This window comes from Eucalyptus grandis, chromosome 9 (genome assembly GCF_016545825.1).
Source record: "Eucalyptus grandis isolate ANBG69807.140 chromosome 9, ASM1654582v1, whole genome shotgun sequence".
NCBI lineage: Eukaryota > Viridiplantae > Streptophyta > Magnoliopsida > Myrtales > Myrtaceae > Eucalyptus > Eucalyptus grandis.
In genome coordinates this window covers 32,449,110-32,463,093 of record NC_052620.1, presented here as the reverse complement: position 1 = coordinate 32,463,093, position 13,984 = coordinate 32,449,110, and the positions used below count along the sequence as shown (strand labels likewise).

At 38.6% G+C, this 13,984-nt stretch overlaps 1 protein-coding gene across 1 annotated transcript; it reads left to right on the top strand.

The window, feature by feature from the left end:
• Nucleotides 1–8,599: 8,599 nt before the first annotated feature.
• Nucleotides 8,600–11,210, top strand: LOC104419344 (hypothetical protein). The gene is made up of 2 exons (XM_039301568.1): nucleotides 8,600–9,323; nucleotides 11,055–11,210. Exon 1 carries the CDS (start codon nucleotides 8,721–8,723, stop codon nucleotides 9,297–9,299), a length of 579 nt encoding a protein of 192 aa, XP_039157502.1. The 5' UTR covers nucleotides 8,600–8,720; the 3' UTR covers nucleotides 9,300–9,323; nucleotides 11,055–11,210.
• The last annotated feature ends 2,774 nt before the right edge of the window (nucleotides 11,211–13,984 follow it).

Sequence of the window (13,984 nt, the reverse complement as noted above, 5' to 3'; positions counted from 1 at the left end):
ATTACTTAATTATTTTGTTGTTTTTTGATCGAATATATATGTGTGTGTGTGTGTAAGTATATGTATATTTGTAGTTATTGGACATTATTGACTAATTTTGTCTATTGAGTGTGTAGTAGGATTAATTCTCTACTTATTTTATTTTTATTCTAATAAGCTATTTAATTGTTTTCTCAACCAAAACAAAATAAACAAATGTAGATGAAGAAAATAATCGATTGGAGATGTCCATAAATGTTGTGACGCTTTGTCGTCATGATACAAAATTAAGAGTCAACGACTCGTCTTAAAAGTATAATTAGGTCTATCATTAGCCATTCCTATGTTTAAAGTAGGTCGATGTTGAAAAAAAATGGGATCAAGTGATTAATGTTTTAACTTCTATGGAGGTTAGGACTTTCAACATGGATTTTAATTTCCCACATGTTTTTGGTATCGAGAAACCTTAAGAGGACCACACCATGAACTTCAGAGAAATTAAATTTTAACTAATGAGTATTGTTTATTTGTTCCACCCTACAGTTTTTAATCCTTAATCAAAATCAATGACTCACAATTCAACCCAAATATAAGGCCGAACAAGCTTTGGTGCTTTAAATAAATCCAAGTTCATCGTGATATTAATTTATGAATGCAAGTTTGTAAAGATTGGGGATCGGTTTCATAGATCTACCGATAATCGAACTAGACGATTCTCAGGTAGATCCATGAAACCAATAGGCGGATTTCGGTTCCAATTTTTCGAAACTAGTTCTTATTGAGCAGTTCCTAGTTCCCAGATGGAAACCACCCGCCTAGACCATACTCACGCCTAAACATAGCATTATTGTGGTACCTAATATTTTCTCATCCTAAATGGCATAACTGGCGTTGATGTGGATAATATTTCTATTTTTAATTTTTTTTCTTGTATTTTCCTCTCTTTTTTTTTTTTTTTCTTTTTTTTTTTTTTATTGTGGCTAGCGAGGGCAACAAAGCCCTCGCCCGGTCTTACCTAGATTTGGGCATCTTGGCCCTTGCCCACAGCTGATGAGGACTTGGTGACCCTTGCCAACCATAGTAAAAAAAATGAAGAAGGAAAAGAGAAGGAAAAAAAAAGGAAAAAAATTGAATAAAATATTAAAATATTTTCAAAAATCCTCACGTCAACGTCGACTGTGCCAGTCAACGAATTTCAATCAACATTAGTCTGATAAACTCAATTGACAAAACATAAAAATGTTTATAGCTAAATTGATAAAAGTGTGGTTAGTTCAAAAAAAAAGAAAAAAGAATTGGATAATTTTCCCTCGGTAGATATAACACCCACTTCAGAAAGGAGATGTTGCCCCTTCTTACCATATGAAGGTCCAACCTGAGTAGAAGGGAATTTCCCCGGACGAGGGGCCCTAATTGATGGGCTCTTCGTCAAAACTTCATAACTCATGTTAACGCCACCCCACGCAAATGAAACGCAACGAACGGAAGTCTAATAATTATGTCAGCCCTCTCTGTCTGCCCTCTCTTCGCTCTCCATTGAAGCCCTGCGGTGATCTCATTCAGGCTACTTCAAGGCCGGGGACTAGAGATCGACCCCAATATGTCGTGGTCGTGGTCGGAGGTCCGGGATATTAGAACATATTGTTAGAGGAATTACTCCGAGCTGGACTTGAGGAAGGCATATAATCCATAACTAATAAAAAGAAAATTCCGCTGGTGAAAAGTTTAAAACAATGTTGGGGTCTACAATTTGCGCAAGTTCGCCCGTCGTCAAAAGAACTCTTAGTTTTCTCCATGTCGACCTGGTTTTAGGCAGCGCAAAGGAGGACGAATCCAACCCGAAAAGGACGTCAATTATAGGGACTCCCACATTTCGCCCTCCGGTCTAGACTAATTCGACCGGCCTGAGCAGTCCAGCAAACTTGCTAACACATCTAATCGGTCCTTGGATGAATAGTCGAGGTCGTAGGAATAGAAGCGAGTGGGCTATGTTCTATAAAGTACCGATACTCTCCAAAAGCTTTCAGGTCGTATTAGACATTTCGATACTCTCCGACATTCGCTCAATAAGTGTTGAAAAATCTGACACCTGATCAATTCTCCCGACACTCTCTCGACGCGTGAATCGGGAATTCCGACATATGAGTTTGAAATTGTCGGAATTCCCAACATGTGATTTTGATACACGTGATGTCAATTTAAAAATTTTCAATAAACGAATGGTCAAAATGTATAAATGTAAATAAATAATAAAAATAATAATTGAGGAAAGAATAAAAGTTTAATATTTTTTTCTATTCTAACTTTCACTTCCCGTGACATACAATTGACTCCTCCAGTTTGTTTTTCTTTCTCTTCTCTTCCAACACAATCTAATACATGAGTCCAAAATATGGATTGCTTATTATTTTTTCCTCCAAAATGCAATTGAATTTGTCAAATTGAAATAATGAATGATATTAACGAATAGTGGATTAATATTTTTAATGTAAATTCATTCTAGGCTATTTTATTATTAGTTATTTCTTTGTGAATTTGAATCAAATTAATTTGATTAAAATAATTATAAAAATGATAATTTATCATATATAACATGTCCCAACGTGCCGGAATTCTTTATATTTTGATAAATGACATGTCGACCTATTGTGTCGTGTTGTCTCGTGTCGTGTTGCATATCGAGTGTCAGTGTAGGTACTATCTAAGCTATGCTATGCTTAGGTTGGTTCTACACTCTTTCTCCAATCGTATTGAAGATGCATTGGACATTTGCTTGCAACTTCCATTGCATTCCCGCTTCAATCTTTGAAGAGAGTCTTCGTATTGACTCGGATTCCCTATTTCGGCGTCTCCACAAGATTGAATCGAAACTTATCAATCCAAACATTAAAAAAGAACACAGAGTGGCGGAAGCTGATCGCGTCAACCTCGTCTTTTGGAAACAACTCAACAATTTCTTGGCACTTGGATCATGGAAAATGCTAAGGTCCATGTACTACACCCTTTGCTTTTAGCAATAAATTGGGCCATGGGAGGCGACTGCTACGATTATCTGGTGCCCGGTCTTATTAATGTTCTCACATTTGATATGAAATGTTCAAATCGAGTCATAACTACCTGACTCATAATTTGAAGATTTGAGGTTGATAAGAAATTGTTCCTCTTGTTCTGAAAAATAATTTTTGAACAGAAGAACGCGTTTGGTAATTGCACAAAATTTATGTTCTTGGAATAGAAAAAGAACAGAAACACGTTTAATAAACTTATATAATTTTTTAGTATTTTTATTTTGTTTTTCCTTCTTTTTATTTTTCTTTCTTCCTTTTGGCTGGTCTTCACCTAGGCCATGGCCGGTGACCGGCCGACGAGGGTTCGTGGCCTCGCCCGACCACCACGGCGAGGCTCGGCCAAAGAAAAAAAAAAAAAAAAAGAAAAAAAGAAAAAGTGTTTTTCAGAATTGTTTTTGAAACAAGAAACAAGTTTTTTTTTATATTTTTTTGTTTTCTTGTTCTGAAAAATAATTTTTGAACAGAAGAACGCGTTTGGTAATTTGCACAAAATTTATGTTCTTGGAATAGAAAAAATGAAAAACACGTTTAATAAACTTATATAATTTTTAGTATTTTTATTTTGTTTTTCCTTCTTTTTATTTTTCTTTCTTCCTTTTGGCTGGTCTTCAGCCTAGGCCATGGCCGGTGACCGGCTGACGAGGGTTCGTGGCCTCGCCCAGCCACGGCGAGGCTCGCCGCCAAAGAAAAAGAAAAAAAAAAAAGAAAAAAAGAAAAAAGTGTTTTTTTTAATTGTTTTTGAAACAAGAAACAAGTCTTTTTTTATATTTTTGTTTTCGTTCTAAATCTGTTTCTGAAACGAAAAGATAGATTTTTGTTCTTGAAAATAAAAATGTAAATAAATGCGTTTGTTTTTTTTTTATTCTTCGGAATAAAATAATAAAAATTTGTATTCCGGATAATAGAAATAAAAATTGCCAAACACACCTGAGCTTCTCGTTGCACTCTCATTTACGTATGTGTGTTGGCTGGGCCCGGGCCTAGCTAACGTTAAAAGCAAATGAAAATGACAAGTCAAAATGTCAAAAAGCAAAAGGAAGAAAGAGAAAAGTGCCGTGTGAGCCCAGGGAAAGCGTGCCGCTCACCCAAAGGAAGAACCGAGAACGAAGGAGCAGAAAGCGAAAGAGAGCTGCGACTTTTTGTGAATCAGATTTGAAGGCCAAATGCGACGAAATTGGCTCGAATTTGAGCGAGTTACTACGAGTTTCATTCGTTAAGAATTTTCTTCAAATTTTCTAATCGCATTTAGATTTTTCTTTTACTTTATTTATGTTTATCCACATTGTGTTGGAGAAATACAATTGTATTATTGATATTGAGTATCTAGTGTACGATTAGAGAAAAATACCTTTTTTATCCTACTATTTTTAGTAGTAATGAAATTTTTTGGGCGGTCCGTAATTTTTCTCGCATTGAGTTTTCATGTTAAATTATCATATTATCATTTACCTTCATCTCCTTGTCATTTTGGCATTATATATTGCTGATTATATTTGGGTTAAGTCGATTTCGATCGGTTTAGTTTTGGAGGGAATTTGGGGGAATTTGATCACGGATTAGATTGAGTTCTAATTCCCCACCTATCCTCAACAAAGCGTATGTGCAAAATCGCCACAGGGATCAGCCTTGATCGTGGAATTTCAAGCCCTCACATTCGTGCTCTGCCATCTGCTGAACCAAGAGCTTCATCAGGCTCTGATCACGCTTGAATCAGACTGTAGTACTGTTGTTGCTACTGTTACAGGAGAAGCACTGCCGCCATGGGAGGCTCGCATTTTGCTCGTGGAAGCCACCAATTCCCTTTCATTTTTCCCAAACCTAGTTGTTCGGTTATGCAAGCGAGAAGCAAATGCTGTGGCTAACTGGGCCGCTAAGGATTGGAACATATATCCGCCTTATCTATTCCTAGACCTTGTGTATGCCAACGCTCTAGCATCGGGTTGTAAGCTTCCAAGTTTTAATGAAAGTTCTAATTTCGTCCAAAAAAAAAAAGCTTGCCCCAACGGTGGAGAAGTCATCGTTGGGGCGTGGTATACATACAGACTGAATCGGGGCCGCCAGAGATAGCGGGTCCCACATGGCGCCACCCGGGTCCCACGTGGGGGTCCGATAAGCCTCAAATTTTCGAGTGACGAACGTTGGCCCGCTTAGGTAGCTTCCTCGTCCTTGTCCATGGAAAAGGCGCTCAAAAAGAAACCGAGTGAATTCTCGAGCTGTCCCTGCAGCAGCGCAAGTTCAAGGAAAAGCCCTTAAGCCTCGGCGACCATAGTCGACCGACTTTCATCCGTCCACCCCTCTATAAATGCCAAATCACAATCCCGCATCGTCACTTCCGCTTGACTTTATATGATCTCATATCTCGTGTTGTCAAGATGAAAAATGGTGCACACGAACGCCCAGAGGCGACCAAAGCTTCTTCCCAGTCCCTTCGCCAGACGCCGGGGTCGACAATTGCGGCAGTGAGGATGACTGCTTCAGCCTCCCCTGTTCGATCCCCCACGCTTTCCTTGCCATCAACAGCGTCAGCACCTTCAACTGAGCCTCCGTCAACGGCGACACCCCCGTGATCGTCGTCTTCATCACCTCCATGTACCTTGCCTACCTCCTGCTCGACTCCTGCCCGACCGAGCTGGAGAGGTTGCCCCCCACGGACAGGGGGCTGCGGGGCTCAAGCTGGTCGCCTGGATCTTCTCCACTGCAATCGGGTTCGGCTTCACCTACCACTTCTCATAGCTTGCCCGTCAATGAGCGAGGGTAGGGAAGCCCCCGTTGGCCTCTAGCAAGAGCTATGATGCCCTCGCCTAGATCTGGATGTCTCGAGTCTCGCCCTTGCCGGCGATCATTGCTGGTCATAGTACAAAAAAAAATGTAAAGAAGGAAATGATAAAAATATCAAAAAAATTGAAAAAGTAAAATAAAATAATATTAAAAAAATTTCGCATTAGTATCGGGTATATTACGTAAGATAACTAATATTCACATCAGTGATTTTCTATTAAAATTGGCGGATTGACTTAATTGATAAAATATAAAATTGTTTAGAATTCAATTGACACAATTAAAATATTAGGGGTTGAATTGACAAAAGTATAATAATTTAAAGAATCTGTAAAATATAACACCCGCTTCAGAAAGGAGATATTGTCCCTTTTGACTGTATAAAGGTCCAAAATTTTCTACAGCCTGAGTAGAAGGGAATTTGTTCAGACAAGGAGGCCCGAATTAATGGGTTCTTCATCAAACTTATTTACCGCCACCCCCATGCAAATAAAACACAACAAACATAAGTCTCATAATTCCGTCACCCCTCTGTGTCCTCTCTCTCTCCTCTTTTCTTTTTCTCTATGTAAATATCAATGGCTAGTTCTCTAGGCCTTCTCTTCCTATCTCCACCGGCCTCGCTGCACCGCCATTGAGGCCCTCTGGCGACCTCCCATTCAGAGTGTCTTATAACCAGGGTACTAGGCTGACAAGTCGATTATATGACACTATGTAAATCACAAGTCGACACAACAAGAATCCATCTCGTCCCAGGCGCGAGAAGCTACCATACATTCTTCCCTCGATGGTCCCCCAAGTTTTCAGGTAAATCTTTATCTTTTTTACTTAGTTGGGAATACTCTCGTATTTTACGTTCTAGAGTTTAGGTCCAAGAAGTCAAATAATTCTATCACCCCCTCTCTATCCTCTCTCTTCTCTCTTCTTTTTTCTTTGCGTGAATATCAATGGCTAATTGTCTGGACCTTCTCTCCCTGCTACCACCAGCCTCGCTGCACCGCCATTGAAGCCCTCCGGCGACCTCCCATTCAGGCTACTTCGAGGCTGGAGACTAGAGATTGACCTCGATATATAGTTGTTGTCGTCGGTCCAGGATATCAGAACATATTGTTGGAGGAAAATTCCTCCGAACCGGACGTGAGGAAGACATGTAACCCATAAATAACACAAGAAAATTCCACCAACGATAAGTTTAAAACGGTGTTGAAGTCTACACCTTGCTATGCCTAGGCTGGTTCTGCTCTCTTTCCCCAATCCTCCGTCCCCATCGAAGACGCATTGGACATTTGCTTGAAGTTTCCACTGCTTTCCTGCTTCGATCTCTAAAGAGAGTTTTCGTATTGACTCGAGATTTCCTCTTTCGGCGTTCCCGACACAATTGCATCGAAACTAATCAATCCAAACGTACAAAGAGAAGAACAGAGAATGAGAAAGCTGATGCGTCAAACACGTCTTTTGGAAACAACTCCAACAATTTCATGGCACTAGGATCATAGCAAATGCTAAGATCCATCTACTTCACCGTTTTTCTTTTAATAATAGACAAGGCGAAAAGAGGCAATGATCATAGCAATCTCATACCATGTTACCTAATGTTCTCATATTTAGTATAAAATGTTCGGTTTGAATCATAACTATTCGATTCTATTTTGAATCTGAAAATTCAAGGCAGACGAATTTGCCTTCACATTGTCATTTATATTTTGTGATTGTGTCCACCTGTGTGGGCCCAGCTAATATAAAATTTCAAAGAAAAACAAAAACTCAAAAGGTCAAAAAGCAAAATGAAAGAAAGAAAGTGCTGCTTCATTCCCGTGTGAGCCCCAGGATAGAGAGCGTGTTGCCCACCCATAGAAAGCATCAACAGCAGGGAAGAAAAAAGCAAAAGAGAGCAAAGTTCTTGATTTGGTGACCAAACGTTGACGGGATTGGTTCAAATTCGAGTGAGTTGTTTGTAAGACCGAGGGCTATAGAGTTGATCAGTTTCGTTTGTTGAGAATCTTCTCTAACTTTTCCAACCACGATTAGGATTTTTTTGATCCGTTTATGTTAATCCATATTTATATTGATGAAATACAGCTGTGTTGTTAATATTTAGCCTTTACTGTGTAACTAAAGAAGGGCATTTTATATATTCTAGTATTTTTACTGAGTAATAGAATTTTTGGACAATTTATGGAAAAGATTTCCATGTTACATCCTTGCATTGTTATTAGCCCTTGCCTCATAGTCATTTCGGCATTATATATTGCCGATTATTATCAGGGTTAAGTTGATATCGATTGATTTAGCTCGGAAAAGATGGTGATCATGAACAGGGTTTAGTTCTCGTTCCCCGATCCTCCTCAATGAAGTGAGTGTACGTGCAAGATCGCCGCACCACGCACCGCAAAGCGCCGATGTTACCATGCTCAACCCGCTCCATTGTGGAAGCGTTCTCGTTCAAGCGTGGGATACAAACTAATTGAATTCCATCAGAGATAGTGGGTCCCACGTGGGACCCGTTCGAATTTGGAGCGACGATTGTGGGCCACTGAGGTAGGTAGCTTCCTCGCCCTTTCCCCAAGGAAAAGACGCACAAAAGAGCCGAGTAAATTCTCCGCTAATTGTCAAGGAAAAGACGCAAAAAAAAAAATTCTCCGCTAAGAAGCTTCCGGAGCGCTTCTCCAGCTTTGCAAGTTCAAGGAAAGGAAAAGCCCTTGAACCTCAAGGACCGGGTTGACCGACTTCGTCCATCCACATCCACCCCCCCGCTCTATAAAAAGTCCTAATCCTTCTCAGTTCCCATCCCATATCACATCCCACATCGTCACTTCCGCTGTGCACTTGTATAACCTCATCTCTCGTGTTCTTGAGAAGAAAATAATCTCATCTCTCGTGTTCTTAAGAAGAAAAATGGCTCACACAAACGCCCAGAGGCGACAGAGGCTTCCCGTCTCCTCCTCGGACACCGGGGTCGATAATCGCGGCGGCGGCGGCGACGACCACTCTGGCCTCCCCTGCTCGATCCCCCTCGCTTTCCTTACCATCAACAGTGTCAACACCATCTACCGAGCCTCCGTCAACGGGGACACCCCCATGGTCGTCTTCATCGTCTTCGTGTACCTCGCCTACCTCCTGCTCGACTACTGCCTGACCGAGCTGAATAGGTCGCCCCCAACTGACAGGGGGCCGCGTCGCACGGCGCTCAAGCTCGTCGCCTGGATCTTCACCACCGCGATCGGGTTCGGCTTCGCCTACCACTTCTCGCAGCTCACGGGCGCGTGTATGGCCGTGGCCTTCCACGCCCTCGCCGCCGCCACCAGCGGGGTGGTTTTCTACACCTACTTCTATTGCGACCACGGGGATTGCGGCCGCGGAAATGGGTGTAAGGTCGAGAAGATTGATGTCAAGTTCGTGTTCGGCAGGGCAAAGACGGCGAGTGCCGCCGCGAAGAGCGCCGGAGATGTGCCTGATGCGGCGGAAAACGTCTGATTTGTGCCATCGTCTTGAGCTAAGGTGTTGATGAATACCATTCGTTATTAGAACGTTGCAGCATTACAACTAAGTCCGGCTTTCATACATAATAAAGACCATAGTGGGCGGGGGATTACGTAACTAACTAAGTGGAAGTGGAAGAGTATTGTCCTGGGCGTTTGTCATGTACTTTGAAAGACGTGTGTTTGTGAGGGTCTTAAATATTTTTCATAAAATTTTATTTTCGTGTGGAGTAAAATTTCGCGAAAATTTCCGTTGATGAATTAGGCAGTTTTTTTCTTCGTCCGAGCAAAAGAGTACTATATTTTCGTAAGGGTCCCGCTAGGCTGACGATCACCGTTATTCTCAAGAATAACAGTGAACTCCCCCACCCACATATTTCAATTTGACAGAGAGTAGCTACCGAATGGTAAAGTATTTTAGCCCTTTTTTCTTCTTTTTTTCACTTAAAGTTTTAGTTTAGGTTATGTGTAAATAATTTTGCTACAGTCATAGAAATATTGCTTTCTTAAGTATATATGTACTCCCCACCCAAAGAATGAAATTTTCACAAAAAAAAAAAAACCATTTATAGCATGCCTGCCATAATCAATAACATTGGAATGATCAATTAGAGCATAACACATTGATTATTTAACAAATAATGCGTCCCGATCTAAATGCCATATCTTATTAAATGGTACAGATCCCCTGTTCATAATATGTTTAAAAAATATTTTATTTAAAAATGTCTTTAAGCACAAAATTCAAATGATTTATCAGAATATTACATAAAATTTCATAAAATTGCGTCAGTGGGTTAAAAAAAAAGACATACCTACATTAGATGCATATTGAAGAATTTTTGTGTGTTTTCATGTGTCGTGAATTTTTAAAAGGAAACTAGTTTTTGAAAATTTGGCAATTAATAAAAGGATGAAAAATCTTCTTCTTCTCTTTGCAGCAGCACTTACTCTGCTAGTGCTGTCCTGCCCATCACTCAGTCATAGTCGCAGATGGGGAAATTGGGAAAAATAAATAAAGCCTAGAAGTTGCAATTGCAGAGACAGCATTTAAGGGGTCAAAGAGAAGAGAAAGCTCGAAATGGGATTAGAAATGGGATTAGATAACTATCAAGAGTACCTGGCAAAAATGAAAAGAAAAGAGAAGGAATAAAAAGCTAAAAAGAAAAAAGAAAAAAGAAAAAGAAAGAAACCAACAATCCTTGGGAAACTAGACGAGCTAGTTCTCCCGTTTCCTAGGGAAAATGAGAGATGCAGACTCCACCGCCAACTGAGTTGACGGTGCCATCTTCCTCTCATTACCCTTTTCTTAAGCTTATTCATTATGGAGAGAAAGGATTGCAATTGTATGCTTTTTTTAGGAACTTGGCTTGATAATCGAATCTTAGGTTTGCACGGATTTAACGTCACTCATTTGAAACATAATCAAACCAGTCACTGTTTACACCAAGCTTCACCAAATAATCGAGTGGCGCTTCGAAAGTTCGTCTCTCTCTTTTGGGATTTTCTCCTTTCTTTCTAATTTTCACTCATATTTCTTTTTCAACCTCTATGTAAAGGAGTATTTGAGCTAAACCTCTTCCTTTCCTTCCTTTTTTTTTTTCCTTTTCTTTGGTTGATTTGGTTCTCTATTCTCTTTTTCTCACTTTCCTCTCGCTTTGTGGAGCTTTTCTCTTCTGATCTAGTCTAAATTTGGAAGCTTCTCTCTCTCGTTAGTCTAGATTTGAGGATTTTGTGTGTATGATTTCAGGTTTTCACTTCCCTGAGATTCATTGGTGTACGAGTCCAATTCCAAAGGAGATCGTAGGAGCTTTGGGAAGTTTTCGCTCTCATAAGTGTCAAATCTATACTTGTTCAACCATATTTCTTTAAACAACGATGGTGTTGGAAATGTCGAACCTAGCGTGCATCTGGAAATGTCAAACCTAAAAGGTAAAGCCATAGCAATAGATAGAGATATTGGTTCATGCTAATTACTGAAGACAGATTCGGTGGTCAATCGTTGATTTTGGTTCGAAAAAAATATTAGATCAGTTCTTTGAGTGGGTGACTTCTAACATTTTTCTGATGATTTCTCTTGTTATTTAGAGTTTTTTTTTTTTTTTTTTAAATGTTGTTTGGAATTTATTTTAGTATGTAATTAGTTTGTAATTGGACTGCAATGTTTCTCTCTTGTGTTTATGTAGAAATGAATGGAATGTAACTTTAATATAAAAAAAAATATTAAAACCAACTTTTCTCTCACTTTTTAAAATTTTCCATGTAGCCCTCATCTACATAATATTTAGTTGCAATGCAATTTAACTTTGAAGAGAAAAGTAAAATCGGCTGAAGAAAAAGGATAAAAAGGCGAAAGGAGAAAGTGAAAATGGCTCGCTTTTTCTTAAAATATGCGCCGGGTGAAATTTTTTAATTATCATTGCAATAGCAAACAAATTCATCCTCCTATAATTTCCTTTTACTATATTGTTTTTAGTCATTGAAAAGATAGCAGAAATGATTTTTTGACGTAATCTATCAGTTAATTTGGATATGTTAGCAAGCAACTTTTTATTTTTATTTTCAGTGCTTAAAAACTCTAGCACTTAATATCCAAAAAAATTTCAGCACTTATTTTTTTTAGTTTTATTAAATAATCATCATCTTTGGATAATCCAATGAAATACTTGTTTTCTTTATAAAAAGATCAGCATTAAATATCATTTTTCTTTTGTTGAAGCATTTAATAGCAATTGAGTTAGATTGTTTATCGGAGTGTCTACGGTTTGGGTTTTTAGGAAATCCAAACCGATAAGATCAGTAGCACCAAATCGCGACCTAAATTGAGACATTGAACCCAATTCGGTCCAGTTTTTCGGTTTTCCTTTTTTTTACCCCCGTTTATTGGAACCAATCTAAATAAGGGGTGAGAAAGAAGAGAAATTTTAAGTTGAGCGTTCAATTTTTGTTCAAAATTTCAATTCGGCTCAATTAACCAAATCGGAAAAAAGAACATTTAATTTTCCATTCCCCAAAATGAGCCAAAAATACATGAAATTTCGATTCAATTTTGATACCCCTAGATTGCGTTGAGGGAAAGCAAAAACCAAAGTCAAACAATAAATATTTCCTTTTGATTTGTGAATATTTCAAAGTAGAACTGTTTTCTCAAAATACGATCCAAGATGGATCTTGTCTCATATAATGAAAAAATGTAAGCTCGAGCAGTGTCTATCAACTTGCATGTGTGAGTCACGTGCTCATTTTGGTAGCGAGATGAGCTAATTTTATGCAAAAGTTGGACGCGAATCAAACAACAAAATACTGAAGAGGAAATACGAATCAAACAATGAAAATTGATGAGCAAAGATCAAGCTCGTGATTGTAGAAAACAATGCTCAAGATCTACTTGAGTCCAGTGATTGAGACAAAGAAGTTGATATGCAGATAAAAGTGTTTTTGGTAACATTTCTATTTTGAAAAATAATTTCCATTTAGAAATAGTTTTTCTATATCTATTTTCGGGGACAAAGAAGTTGATTCTCTTTTACTTTTGGTTTAGATTTCAAATCTACTCATTGATCACATGTAAAAAACAAAGCTCAAGATCTATCTTGAGTCCAGAGAACTTGATACATAGGTAAAAGTGCATTTGGTAATATTTTTATTTTGGAGAACAATTTCCGTTTAGAAATAGTTTTTCTACCTAAAATTTATCTGGAGTTGTTGGCAAACCCTCACGCCTCTTCCGAAATTTCTCCCGACAAAGTCACTCGCCATGAAAGGAGCGAAAATAAAGAAACAACAACACTTATATAGTGATCGAAACTGTCAAATTATAAAAAGACGACGCTCAGAGTTAGATGGAATCGACCCTCCTCCAGCTTAGGATGGACCTGGCGACAAGCGACGTGAAAGGGGCGAGGAGGTATTTGTCGTCCAGCGACCGGGACCTTGAGGCATTTGGAGAGGGAGAAAACCCAAGAAGAACCATTTGGGACAGTTTGTAAATCGCATTCGGAATATAACTTTCATCAATTTCTTACAATTGCTATTTTGTTCATCCTTATCCTTAATTCTATTTTTCTTTTCTCTTTTCCTTTTCTTTTTTTTTGTATAGTGGGGTTTTGATTGACTCATCACTAATTTTGGGTCATATTTAATTTTTCCAATCATGGCTGAGAAGGGATATTGGTAGTATTTTTTAAAAGCATTTTTCTTGAAACAATTAACTACATAATTATTGATATCTAACTTCATGAAAATAATACAACATATAGGATGTTTACATAGTATTATGGAAATATCCCATTCCCTACAAATACAAATCTTAACATCTTAGTTAGCCACAAATTTATCGTCATACATTTCAACCTAAAATTTACTCCTCTTCATATCTTTATTTGTGATTTTTCCCCTTTTTTTTTTTTTTCCATGTTTATTGGTTCGATCGTAACTTCAATCAAAATTCAATTTAGGGCCCATTTGGTTTTAAGGGTTTTGCTCATTTTTCACCCACTTTCACATCTGGGACAATTTTTACTAGTGAGATGAGCTTGCCGAATCGCCTCAGTCTAGTGACCGGCCAGCCTAGCCGGTCGTCGGAGCCAAAGGAAGCAGGAGGGAGGAAGAAGGAAGAGGGAGAATAGAAAAGAAAAAAAAAGAGGAAAAAAATATAAAAAAAATTAATAAAAATAATAA

What these genes read in the sequence shown, in the direction of transcription:
- LOC104419344 (XM_039301568.1), top strand. Translation starts at nt 8,721, where the DNA reads ATGGCTCACACAAACGCCCAGAGGCGACAGAGGCTTCCCGTCTCCTCC.